Below are 14,174 nucleotides of genomic sequence, written 5' to 3' on the forward strand. Positions count from 1 at the left end.
ATTTATTTATTTATTTATTTATTTATTTATTTATTTTGGTGGTACTGGGGTTCCTGGAAGCCCTTCTACCTCTGGGCTACACTCCCAGACCTATTTTATATTTTTATTTGGAAACAGGGTCTCCTAAGCCAGTGCACACGGCTGGCTTCGAACCAGCGCGAACCTCCTGTCTCCGCCTCCCAAGCGCGGGGATGACGAGCGTGCCCACCACGCCCGGCTTTCTTTTTTTATTTTTTAAAAAATGTTATACAACCACATAAATGAATCACGTCACTCCCTGGGTTATTTTTTTTTTTCAAACTTAGGACAGAAATTAAACGTGTTTCCATCATAACAGCTTTCCTTAAACCTTCATGCTGAATTTTTTCTTTTTCTTCTTTTCCTTTTTTGCTTTGCTTCTGGAGTACAGACATGTGGATGAATAAAGACGAATCTTGGAACTTCCCTCAGGACTATGATCCAGAACTGATCAAGAGAGAGAAACGGAAGGAGCTGGAGTTGGAGATAAGGGTGCAGGTGGGGCTCCGGCTGTCTCGGAGTAAGAACGAGGCCCCGGCTCGCTGTGAGGATGGTCCTTGGACAGCTTTCTTCATGACCTGCTCGAGAATTTAAGCGATGTTTAACTCTCACAAAGAAGACGCACAGGAGTTGTGCTGGGCTACTTAAAAGTGGGTGTTCTCTGTTCCTCTAGGTTGATGAATTGATGCGTCAGGAACTAAAAAACTTAAAACTAGCCGTGAACAGAGAAAAGGAGCTTCCAGTCAAGCCAGGGAAGCAGGAGAAAAAGGTAAGTCGAGGGAGTGTGGGTGGACAGCGCCCACGGCACGGCCGTTCTGGAGGATGGCCAGGGCCTGGGGAGTCTGGCTTTCCTTCCGTCAATATGATTGGCACCACCCTGGGCTCTCAGGACAGTGGGCGCATACAGGGTCAAGCCCCAGGGTTGAGCGTGACCTCCCTGAGCCCTGGTCAGTCAGATTCCCCTCACCCAAGCCCACGGATAGGAGAGCCACGGAAAGGGCCTAGCATGAGCCCCAAGCCCCGCACGGCTCCCCTGAAGGATCTTCAGGGCCTGTGACCCCGAGCAGGTTCTTGTGAGTAGGGGTCCCGGATGCATGGCCTTTGAAGTGGCCAGCCCATCTCAAGGTGGCTTAGAGTGGCCGGTCGGATCAGAGTACTAAAAGCTCATTAACTTGGTCTCCAGCCTCCACCTTCCCTCCAAAGGCGGTCCTGCCATAGCAGCCAAAACCTTCCGAGCAGGCAGCCACGATGTCTGCTCCCAGGCTTTCTTGTTCCCCATCCTGGAGTCACAGCCCGACTTAGAGTCTTCGGCACACACAGCCGGATTTGTGTCTGGTTCTGCCAGGCAGGAGCCATATGGCCTTAGGAGGCCCAGCCTGGTCCTGGTTGTTTGGAGTTTATGGCCAAACATTACTTTAGTGTTAACTCCTAAGGCAGCCTGCTCTGAAAGACGCAGCACTGTGGCCTGGTGAGGTTCTCTGTCCCCATGAGGACGTCGGTGATGTCGCCCGTGGACAGTCTTCTTTAACCACAAAAAAAGGTGATTTTTAGAGACTGAACATGGACTTTTCACTGAACAACATGGGGATTGAAACAGGAAGTCGCTGTACCCTGGGCTGAACTCGGGCTTGCTTTCTTTACCGACACCCCATCAGCCTTGCCAAGATTAGCCAGCCTCCCACCGGGCTTCCCTGCAGGCGCTTCCCGCATCAGGCATCTGCCCTCAGTGTGTTGTGGCCTGGCTTGGCTTGTGTCACCACAGGCATCAGGGTACCCCCGACGGCAGGCCTAGAGTGAATCACAACAGCAGTTTCCTCGAGATGCAAAGAAGCCTAAGAGAGAGTTCAGAGATGACAATGTCTTGGATTTTGAACTGGGTGGTGGTTATATGTAAAAATTAAGCATAAAAGAAGCTGGGCACGGTGGTGCACACTTGTGATTTCAGCATTCGGGAGGCTGAGACAGGAGGATCGCGGTTCACATACAGCCTCAGGTACTTAGTGAGGCTCTCTGCAACTCAGTTAGACCCTGTTTCAAAATATAAAGAATAAGCCAGGTGTGGTGGCGCACGCTAGTAATCCCTGCGCTTGAGAGGCAGAGACAGGAGGATCGCGCAGGTTTGAAGCCAGCTGTTCTGGCTTAAGAAAGCCTGTTTCCAAATAAAAAATATAAAAAAATAGGTCTGGGAGTGTAGAAGGAGGTAGAAGGGCTTCCAGGAACCCCAGTACCACCAAAATAAATAAATAAATAAATAATAAAAATAAAAATAAAAACAAAATATAAAGAATAAAAAGTAGGGTTGGGGTGTAGCTCAGAGGTAGAATGCCCCTGGGTTCCAGACCCAATACTGCAAAATGAGGAGGAGGAGGAGGAGGAGGAAGAGGAGGAGGAGGAGGAGGAGGAGGAGGAGGAGGAAGAGGAGAAGGAGGAATCAAGCTGAGAGTAGATATACGCTATATAAGTTTTACTGCAATAAAAGAGAGTTAATTAATTAATGAGGAAACGGACATGAAGATGAAGGAGAAGAGACCAGTGTGTGGAGAAAGAGCCTGACATCTGTCAGATGGGAGGAACGAGATTCACTCGAAGAACCCAAGATAGAAGGTGACAGAGAGGGAAGAACAGGACTGGAGAAAACCCTAAGCCGTGGTGTTGGACTCTGTCCTGTGGGCGATAGGGAGCCACGGATGGCGATTGTAAGTCAAACTGTCAGGTGCACAGCCAGCGTCTGAATGCAGGGTCCCTCAGGAACTGGAGGTGGCAGCCTGGCCCTGAGGCTCCAGATGTGGGACCAGCTGCTCCCAGAGAGCTGGCTGGCTGTTGCCCTGGCCCGTAAGTCTGTGATGGCAACATACTTTAGACTGGGCGATTTATAAACACAGAGAGTTTGTTGCTCTCTGTTCCAGAGGCTGGGAAGTTCAGGATGGAGTTGGCAGCAGAGTGGGTGTTTAATGACAGCTGTTATCTGTCCCTGTTAGCTACGTGTTTTCCTGGTGGAGAGGTGAACAAGCTCCCCGGGTCCTCTCTCATAAGGGCGCCGACCCCACTCATGAGGTTGACGCCCTGGACACCCACTCCCCTCCCAGAGCCCCACCTCTTGGGTTAGATGTCAACACATGGGCCCAGGGGGACATTGGACCCTGGCACGTACCAAAGACAAACACAGGGGCCTGTTGGAATGCGGCCGTGTGCCGAGCCACTGGGCTTCCCAGCCATGCCTCTGCCCATGGAAACATCACAGCTTCTCATCCCACATGGCACATCCCACATGGCACGGTCACATTTTCACCACCACCACCCCAAAAACCAGATCCTTGGACTAACATCTCGGGCTTGTTCGCTGGTTTTTACTAAATTGATGCTCATTTCCATTTTCTTTCAGAAAAACAAAGAGAAGAAAGGCAAACGAGGGAAAAGGGGGAAGGACAAAGACCTGACGGCCGACAGGTGAGGAAGGGCTCGTCTGTGGCCAGGCCCGGGCGGAAGCCACAGGACCTCGGGGACAGCCTGGATCCCTAGCCAACCTGCCGAGCCCCCACCCAGCTCTGCCACACCCTCTGGGTCCTCCACGGTGTCGGAGGAGAGGTTTGAGCCCTCGTGGGGAAACGCTTGGCCACTCTGCAGCTGGTTACAACCCCTGTGCTGTTGAGATTTAGAGCTGAGGACAGGCCCAGGCGCACTTGGAACCCCAGGGGATCTGGGTTCACGTGACATTTACGTTTTAAGTCACACAGGGTGGGGAGTGTTTCTTAAAACTCATACAGTAATCCCAGATCTCAGGGAGCTGAGACAGGAAGGTTGCTGGCTCAAGGCCAGTGGACGGTAACTCAGTGAGACTATGTTTAGAAACTAGAAATAGAACAGGGCCAGGGTGGAGCTCAGTGGCACAATGGCGTTGGGTGCAATCCTCAGTGCCACCAAAAACACACACACAAACCAGGACCCCTTGTTCAGAGAATAACATCCGGAGGACATGCTATTTGAGGACATGCTGAGACTGTCCTCCTTGGGACAGGAGAGTTTCCGTCTTTCCCTTCCCTGCCCTGCCACCATTGGGCTCCCCTGGCTTGTCAAGGTGTGAGGACCAAGGGTGAGGCTGAGTCTTCTCGGGGAAAGGCTATTTCCAGTCCCTGAGTCTCGTTGGTCCAACTTCCGTACTAATGAATGGCTTTAAATGTTCATTTGTCTAAGAGCTAAAATGGCGCTTAAGTGTCACAACACTGGTAATAAATAGCACCTGGATTTTCAAAGCTACTAAGAAATTTAACTAAAATTCCTAATAAACTTATGGGAATCAGTGTACACATACTCGCTCTTGCCATGGGCTTTCTCCCAGGGGAATGCGTGTTGACCCCTCTTTGAGGTTCTCCCAACCCTCCATTGGGTCCCAAGGTCACCCCTCCCAAACCTGCCTGAGTCAGATCCATCGAGCAAGAAGCCACCTTGAACTCTCCAAGAGGGAGGAGGCAGAGCTCCAGAGCCTGGGTCTGGGGACACCTCCAGCGAGGCCAAATGCCCCAGATCTCTGTGCACCTGGAGCTCCATCAGCAACCCTGAAAGAAAGGGAGAGGTGCACTGCTCTCTGCAGGAAGAAGGCTGTCACAGGGTCTCTGTAGGCACCTACAGCACCCCATTGAGGCGCCATTGTTTGGAGAATGGTTTAGGGCCAAGATGCTGTGGCTGTGCTTCCAAAGAGGAGCCTGGGCAGCATTCTGAGACTCTCCAATTCCTGGGGAGACCTGCATCCATCTATGCACAGACCCTGATGCCTCCTAGAAACAGGTCCTGGGACATCAGAGTCCTGTCCCTTGAGCAGGGTCCAGCCCACACGTGCAGTGTCTCAGGTGTCTTTTAGTACTTTTAAATGACACTTTCCTCCTCTGTCTTACATTCCTCCCAAAACTTAGGGAAATAATGCAGACCAGGAGGTAACTCGAATGTGCCACTAGGACCCAGCACTACGTCGAAAGTGTTTACTCACATTCTCTGGCTATTTTAGTCTGCATGCTCACCACTGTGAACCAAACACCTGACACGTAAGAGGCGGAAGAAGTTTGTTTGCTCACAGTTCTGGAGAGCTCAGTCCATGTCAGGCTGGCCTCCCGGCCTGCGGGTCCTCAGGGCGTCATGACAGGGAGCAGAGAGAGGTGAGAGGTAGTGCCTGCTCATGGCAGAGGGGAAAAAGGAAGCTGCAGGAGCCAGTTTAGAAAAACACTGCCCCCAGCCACTGTCCCAAGGACCTGCGCCCAAACACAGCTGCCTTGCCTAACACATGAGGTCTGCAGGACACTTTAAACCATAGCACTTGCATAGAAATCATTGCTTTGTAAAGTGTAAACATATACTTGATAAAAACATAAATTCCTGAATAAAATACTGCTAAACAGGATGGACCACACACAGGCAGCCCATGGATAGTGGCTGCTAGATGTGGAATCTATCCTTGGCATAGCTTCCTTGCAGATGGACTATAATAAAGAGATGCAAGTTCTTTGTGAAATGAACAGACACCAGTGTCTTGTATTCATTTTAATGTCCAGACATAGAAATACCTGACACATCATTCCTGAAAGACTTTTCATTTTAAACACCTGTGCCTCTACAGTCAGGTTAGCTCTGCCATGATACTATAAAAAAAAAAAAAAACTTCTTAAACCAGTATTTTTTATCATTGCTTGAGGGGATTTAGAGGTGAAAATGCTTTATTCTATAACCAAAGTCTACTTTGCTGAAAAAGAAAAAACAAATGCAGGTCTGTAAATGGGTCTTCCTAATATATTTTGTCTTAGTAGTTTTAGAGAATCTTCAATTTTATGTTAATGTTTTGTGCCTATGCTACATGTTTATATTAAGTATTCAAGTTAGGCATGGTGGTGCATCCTTATAATCCCAGTACTTGGGAGGCTGAGACAGGAAAATCCCAGGTTCGAGGCCAGCCTCAGCAACTTAGCAAGACCCTGTTCAAAATAAAAAGCGTGTAGCTCAAAGGTAGAATGTCCCTAGGTTCAATCTCCAGTATAAATGTAAAAATAAATAAATAAATAAATAAATATTCCAATTAAAGTGCTGTCATTGGGCCAGGCGTGGTGGCGTGTTCATGGACAGCCTCGAATACTTAGTGAGATCTTGTTTCAAAATAAAGAATAAAAAATAAGCCTGTGGGTAGAGCTCAAAGGTAGAACGCCCCTGGGTTCCATCCTCAATTTTAAAAAATGTTGTAATCGGTATTTCTTTCTTATAGTTTAGATTATCCCAAGGTGCACTGCAATAAGCCTTTCTTAACTTCCAGCAGAGTGCATGCTGTCTTAGATGTATTTGATGGCACACAGGTACAGGCAACCAAAGCTAAGCTCATTGGATTCACATCCCTCTCAGTCGTATTTGGCTTGAGTTGACGGACATTCTTGGGTCTCTTCATCACACTCACTTGGATCATAAAACAGTGGAAGAACTGTTTAAATTCTTATTTACAATTCCCAACCAGTAGGCAAAGGTAAGATGGAGGAATAAGGAAAAAGAAATCACAAACCACCTGTGTGACATTTGAGCTTAAATTCTCTGAATCTATGCAGCCCAGACCCCAGATAATAGGATCAGGAGTTTCGTCCACTAAGTGGGATACTAGACCCATTTTTTTTTAATCAGTTGGTATAAACTCCCAGTGTGTTGGCCATATATCCAAACTCCTCCTAGGGAAGTGTTTTTGACATCTATAAACACGGTAAAAATGTACATGGCCTTCTAAAAAGTCATCGTGCATATAGCTTTAGACATTTTATCTTCTATGGAAGAATTATCTTCAGTATAAACCTTTGTTCCTTGTTTTTCTTTCTTTAAAATTATTATGCTATTAAGTTTCACAAAGAATTAATGATTTACTACTGCTTGCAGGTCCTAGCTGAATGTGTAATTATGACCCTATTGCATTACTATTATTGGGTAATTTCTAACTCATATTTGTGCCATCATGAAGACCGATGGTGCTTTCAGACACCCAGAGATATAATGGAAAACATCCGATATACACATGGATGAGTGAAAGTATTGTTTTTCAAAAAGCCTAATTTATCCCAAATTGCAGAAACACTTCAAAAATCTGCCTATTTGCATATGTGCAAGCATACTTTGACATCCTGTGGTTTAGTTTTCTCATATGTGGTGATTAAGAGGAATACTGTGGGTTCCGTGTGTGTGCTGATGGCTCAGATGTTCTGCTTTGTCCCTAGGACCATCGAGTCTCTGTACAAGGAGCTGGTGGAAGAACGTCTGCTGATCCAGGCTCGCAAAGTCAAACTCTCCGATTACATTGGTAAAGCGCATGAGGAACCCTGCGCGTGTGTGTCCCTGGGACCCCTTGGGTTCAGAGGCCCAGGAGCAGGAAACGTGTTTCAGTGTACCTTTGTCCAAACCAAAGCCTGGCCATGGTGACTTTGGAGAAATGTTTGTCAGATATAATTTCTTTGAATAACCTAAGAGAATGCTGTGCGGAACACATAGGTTTTCTTAACAAAATGGGTCCATTTTCTCCCCTGCCGTGGCAGAAGCAGGTGTTTTTAACCTGCCTGCAGGATCCCTTGTGGATTTTCTTTCTGGTATAACCTAACCTGAGGAAATGAAGACGATTCATGGGTTCACGTCTAAACAAAATGTCCCTAGGGAGCAGCACCAGGATCTTGGCTCTCGTATGGGGCCATGGTAAGACACAATAATGTGCTTTCAGAGTAGAGGGAGCCTCAGAACTTGGCCAACAGCCCAGGCAAGTTGATCCTTGATTCCATCAGAACCAACACTCCTAATTCAATTTACTATGATTTGTTTAAATAAAATTTGTTAGGTTCTAGGAAATACAGTGCGTCTGGATATTGATATCGGTTTACGTAATTAGGAAAATTGAGGTCACTCTCATATCCCCTCCAATGTCATGTTTACTGGCAGTAACTGCAAGATGTAACAGTGTGATGGGCTCTCTTTCTGTTCCGGCAGAGGTTCAATTAACCACGCCGGTATTTATTACCTGCTCATTAAAAAGCGTGGGTATCCGAAGCCTCGTGGCAGCTTTCATTCTCTCTCATACCCGACCCAAGCCCGCTGTCCTTGCCAAGGGCTTTTTACTCAAGCAGGGCTTTGGAAGGCTGCCCTCCACGCCGTTATCTGAATTTTAACTCTGCTCTTCTTAACCTTTGAAAATGTGTATAAGCTTTTGATATTTCCAGGTTTCCCAAAAAGCAAGAATGTGCAGATTATATTTGTCATACGTGCAGAACATCAAACACTCGGCCAGGTCAGTTCCTGCTAGAGAAAGAAAGCATGGGACTCTACAGGGAATCTAGACAGCGATTCATTCATTGAATATTTTTACTCCAGATTCAGATACAAATCAAGGAAATCATATGATCACATAAAGCTCCGTCCTCATGACAAATGGAGACCGCCAAACTAATTTTCTTGGTGACCTTATCTAAATTAGTTAGAAAATAACACTTCAGATTTATGGCTAGTTACAATTAAGCCCTTTGATATCTTCTAATTAAACCTGTAGAGATTTATTTCTGTATTATTCCTTTGGTAACCCTTTGAAAATGATAAAAATGTAAATGAATATCACCCTCAAAAGGAGATGTTTCTATTTATTCTAAATTAGACTCATACCCTTCCTTTCAAATGACTGAATTTTAGATTCAGATTTACACTGTTCCCATGCAAATTCCACACGGATCTTAAATAATTTATTTTCAAAGTTTGTGTAAACATTATGCATACCCTCTTAGGATATAAATAAAGCAACGCCCACTGCGTGCTAGCGCTCTGTGTGTGTCATTTAAAAGCTTCGTCTCTTTTCACATGGACCCAATATTCCAGCGTTATTTTTTTTAAACATCGGGCTAGCATAATAAATAATTTCTAGTTTACACTTTCTTTTTTTCTTTTTTTCGGTACTGGGGATGGAACCCAGGGGCACTGTACCTCTGAGCTACACCCTCAGCCCTAGTTTTTAGTCTTTTTTTAGTTTTGAAACAGAGTCTCACTGAGTTGCAAAGGGCCTCACTAGGTAGCTGAGCAGTCCGTGAACCGCGATCTTCCAGTCTCAGCCTCCCAAATGCTGGGATGACAAGCGTGGGCCACCACGCCCGACCAGTTTACGCTTTCTTGCCTGGGTAGGTTTTCTTCAGATCTTTATCTGAGAAAAAAACAATGTATTCTTCATAATGACTCTCCATCATCCGATGATGATTGCTCTCCGTCCGTGATCATTTGCCGCTCAGACCAGCCCTGTGGGCGTTCACTCATCCCCATTTCGTTGGTCCCCAGGTGAGTACAGCTACCTGGGGACGACCCTCCGCCACTCGTCCATCGAGCCCATGCCGTCTCTGCTGGACGTCAGGCAGCTCATCACCTTGTACGGGATCTTGCCGCTGGGTAAGGACCCTGGTGCTTCTGCAGACGGGGTGGTGCCGCGCGGCAGCTTTGACAATCGGTTTCCCTGTGGTCGCTTGTCTGGGGCCCCCTCGAATGCCTCCTTCCCTCCCATTCTCAGACACCAGCGCAGACACCCCCCTCCTGGGTCCAGCCCACCTCGCCCTCTGCCGGACGTGGTTTCTCCTCAAGCCTCTGTGGGTCTCACAGAGACCCATTTGATTCTGATTCTGTTACCTGCTCAGGCCTCAGCCCCCGTCCTGGCCACAAACTCTGGGCAGCAAATCAAATCATGGGGACACAAGCCTTTGCGAGGAAAGAAAAGGAAATTTAATGCTTTGCTAGCAAATTGGAGAAACCAGTGAAAAATAGTGTTCAGGAAATGAGCCCTGGTTACTCCCAGGGTAAAGGAATCAAGTCCCTATTAAGAGGTATTTCCTCAGGGCCCTGTTGGGTGTTCATCAGAAGGGACCCAGCTGACGGTTAAGTATTCAGTTATTCAGATCCCTGGGCCCGGCCTTGCTGGGCTGTTTCTCAGAAGGGACGTGGTTCATGTCTGAGTCTTGCGTGAGTCAGTTCAGATTCACAAGTGCCAGCTCCCTTCCGTCAATAAACAAACAAGAACATGTTATTAGTTAACTGAGGGTAAAGGAAAGACAGAGGACAGGGGGGAACATGTCAGCTTTACGATGGGTCATCTTCTAGCTGCCAGGTTCAGAAGCAGGCCCCATCACACACACACACACACACACACACACACACACACACACACACACACAGCCCCCCAGCCAGGGCCATGCCCAGAGCAGCCTTCCAATCCCAGGTATGGAAAGGAGGAGGTACGCAAGGTTCTCCTCCAAGTAGAGGCAACAGCTCCCACAGCCTGTCATGTGACTGAACCCGTCAGTAACCACAGTAAGGCATGCTTATTTACTTATTTATTTATTTATTTATTTATTTATTGGTGGTGCTGAGGGTGGAACCCAGGGGCTTTCTACCTTCAGGCTATACTCCCAGACCTATTTTAATATTTTATTTGGAATCAGGGTCTCAGTAAGTTGCTGAGAGCCTCACTACGTAGCTGAGGCTGGCTTGGAACCTGTGCGGTCCTCCCATCTCAGCCTCCCAAGCACGGGGATTACAAGTGTGCGCCACCATGCCTGGCTTATGGCATGCTTATTTAATTTAATTCCAAAGACAGCTTGCTCAAAACTCCTTTCCAGGCTTCTATGACGAAAGGTAGGTAGCTATAAAAACTGTGCCTCCATCTATCACGAGATTGTCTTTTGTTTTCAGTTACACAAGAAAAAAGAAAAGCGCAATAATAATTTTATTGACATTTTGACAGCCAATCACAAAGAGCCCCAAACAAACTCACATGATAATAGATACTTCGATCACAGTGTTCCCCAGAACAATTCCTTTCACGTCACACCGCAGACCCCATCCCAGCTCTGTTTTTCTCTGCAGTGGAGAATACCTGGCCCAGGAACCCAGTCTATGTGGCTCAGAACACAAGACAGGGCCCTCTGAATGACTATAATAACTCAAGTCCCTTTATTACCAAGTGTCAGACTAACTCTGGTGCTCCTGATGGGCCAGGAGCCAGGGCAGGAGAGAGAAGGCCAAGCCGCTGGTTGCCTGGATCGTGGTCTTTCCTTACCTTGTAAGCGCCGCTTAATGCTAGAAAGAGGATGCCAGGAAAATGATATTTCTGGGCCAACCTCATCCCCCGTCTCTGCATTCTTTTCCCAAGCCTCAGGAATGTAATGCCACTGTTGTCGAGCAGAGAAACCCTGGCCAGAGGTAAGCTATCGCAGGAATGCTCTTTAAATCATGAGTTTAAAGAAGGCACAGGAGGGAGGCTAGACACTGAAGACTCATAGAAACCCCGTGGCTCCATCACAAACCCGACATACAAATCAGAGGGACCAGCGAGCCAGCTGAGCGGAAGGCATGTTGCTGGCCGGCCCTGCTTTCTGCACATCCATCACGGTGGCAGAAACCTGGGTCACATCACAGATTAACTGGCCCGAGGTGCCCCGGCATAAGAACCACTGATTTTCCTGGCAGCATTTTTTAGACCCTTCAACGTTGCCTGTTTTAGGTTCGGCAGCCGTGCACGAGAAGGCACCCTTGGTGAAATCGCTGCTGCTGGCTGGGCCATCTGGGGTCGGGAAGAAAATGCTGGTCCATGCCATCTGCACAGAAACAGGAGCCAACCTCTTCAATCTGTCCCCAGCGAACATCGCCGGGAAATACCCGGGCAAGAACGGCCTCCAAATGATGTTACACGTCATCTTCAAGGTACTTAGTACAGTTCTGGGTTTCCAGCTCCCCTCCCTCTTGCAAATGACATCTTCAGACCCTGCAGATAATGTTTTTAGGCCGATGAACACGTAGCTCTTAACCCCCCCACATCATGTTCTCTTGTAAATTAATTGATTACCACATCTGCCCAAGCCTTCTGCGGTTAGAAATCGCTTGTTTTGCATAAACACCCTACTGTGCCACCCAGGATTGTCTCTGCTGCCGCGAGAATTCTTCCTGAAACGCTAGTGTATTTCATTGAAAACACAACCTGGGATTTCTTCCTTCTGTTCATCTTGAGGTCATACCTGGCATCAGACAGCGGCGTTTTTGGTATACTTTCTCACGTGGTGTGAATTGCTGAACTATGTACGGTGCCTTCTGAGCATCAGCTCCCCACTTGGGTGTGGTGGAGGAACCTGCAGGATGCTAAGCTGGGCAGTGACGTACATCTACATGCAAGGGTCTGACAGGCTTTGTTTTCTGGGCTCATGGGAGGTGATGATAAACAGAACCATTTATACAGGTGATGAACCCATAGGGATGGTTCCTTCTTGGTACCCTGTGCACCAAAAACGAGCAAATAGCAGCGCGATAGGATTTCTCCTCTTCACCATGTGATCCCTCTCACAGCAATGACCAGGACCTTCTCACTCTCCTTTTCTCCTGACCCATGGAGGAATCCATGCAGTCTGCGGCCACCATTTTCCTATGTTTGGGGCCCTTGAGTAGTGTGTACGTGGTGTGTGTGTATGTGGGTGTGTGTGTGTGTGTGTGTGTGTGTGTGTGTGTGTGTGTGGCTGGGGACTGAGTCCAGGAGCCCTCTACCTTCAAGTCACACCCCTAATCCTATTTTATTTTCTATTTTGAAACAGGGTCTCACTAAGGTGCTGAGGCTGGGCTTGAGCCTCCTGTCTCAGCCTCCCAAGTCCTAGGATTACAGAAGTGGGCCACCAGGCCTGGCTATAACTTCTTAAAAACATCCATTCAAATCATTGGTCTACTCTTCCGGGGCTGTTGGTTTTTGACTTATAAGAGTTCTTTGTGGCCTGTGGATGAGTGTGAGACATGAGTGGGGCAGTGCTTGCTCTTGTTCTGTGGTTTGCCTTTCCACCTTCTGAATGATTTCTTCTTGTCTAGCTGCCCTGTCCTCGACTGGGCGAGGGTGCCCAGAGCTCCGCCTGTGTGGGTCCTGGGGTCCTCGACTGGGCGAGGGTGCCCAGAGCTCCGCCTGTGTGGGTCCTGGGGTCCTCGACTGGGCGAGGGTGCCCAGAGCTCCGCCTGTGTGGGTCCTGGGGGGTCCTCGACTGGGCGAGGGTGCCCAGAGCTCCGCCTGTGTGGGTCCTGGGGTCCTCGACTGGGCGAGGGTGCCCAGAGCTCCGCCTGTGTGGGTCCTGGGGGGTCCTCGACTGGGCGAGGGTGCCCAGAGCTCCGCCTGTGTGGGTCCTGGGGGGTCCTCGACTGGGCGAGGGTGCCCAGAGCTCCGCCTGTGTGGGTCCTGGGGTCCTCGACTGGGCGAGGGTGCCCAGAGCTCCGCCTGTGTGGGTCCTGGGGTCCTCGACTGGGCGAGGGTGCCCAGAGCTCCGCCTGTGTGGGTCCTGGGGTCCTCCCTGGTTGTTGTCACCACGTGTACGTTGATGCTGTTGTGAGATGCACCCACATAAGTGTGGGCATATGGGCTTGTCCTCAGAATGCTCTGCCACTATAAAATGGCCCTTTTTGCCTCTAGAAACAATCCTTATCTTGAAATCTGCCTAAATGTTGATGCAGCCACATCAGCTTTCGTTTGCTTGTCCGTTGCACATTTTAAGCCCTGTTTTCGGTGTGTTGGAGTGATTACGGAGCGCTTTGGTGGAGAGCACGCAGTTGGGTTCTTCCTTCTCGCTGGACCTGACATGTGTGGGTCGGCTGGAGCGTTTGCTCACGCACACTGAATTCAGTCTTTTGTGTGTTTTATTACCGTTTCACTATTGCCCAGTTGTCTCACCCCTTTTTTACTCTACCTCTGTTTCCCTTCCTTCTTTTGGGCTTAGTGTGTTTTGAGTAGTTCATGGAAGTTCCTCCATCGCTTTTCAGGCAACACCTTTTGTTTCATTCTTAGCGGTGATTCTACGGATCGCAGTAATCACACTTAATTTATCACAGTTCCTGTAGAGTCAGTGTTGAGCTGTTTTGTATAGAACGTGAGAGCCCTGTAGCAATTTAGTCTGCTTATTATCCCTACTCATTGTTTTTATTATCATAACATCTAGGAATGTTATCATACATATCATCACACATCCAGAAACGTAAGACGTATGATAATGTCACAATAGAATGTTGCTGTTCTTGCTTTATATGGTAATTAGTCTTTTTCAAAATAACAAGACAAAGAAATAGCGTCTTTTCTGTGTTTCCACACGTGCGCCGTTCCGGCGCCCTGCACTCCTATC

General features: G+C 48.1%; 1 protein-coding gene across 1 annotated transcript in view; it reads left to right on the forward strand.

Moving 5' to 3' along the window:
- DRC11 (dynein regulatory complex subunit 11) overlaps positions 1-14,174 on the forward strand; it is a gene marked incomplete at its 5' end in the record, with an annotated part of 132,512 nt that overhangs the window by 81,932 nt on the left and 36,406 nt on the right. The window contains 6 exons of the mRNA XM_080689629.1: positions 410-516; positions 692-787; positions 3,401-3,465; positions 7,245-7,327; positions 9,328-9,435; positions 11,540-11,739. Of these exons, the coding sequence (XP_080545755.1) occupies positions 410-516; positions 692-787; positions 3,401-3,465; positions 7,245-7,327; positions 9,328-9,435; positions 11,540-11,739 (659 nt within the window). The remainder of the gene's footprint in view (positions 1-409; positions 517-691; positions 788-3,400; positions 3,466-7,244; positions 7,328-9,327; positions 9,436-11,539; positions 11,740-14,174) is intronic.

This window comes from Muscardinus avellanarius (genome assembly GCF_963383645.1).
Source record: "Muscardinus avellanarius genome assembly, chromosome: 2".
Taxonomy (NCBI): Eukaryota; Metazoa; Chordata; class Mammalia; order Rodentia; family Gliridae; genus Muscardinus; species Muscardinus avellanarius.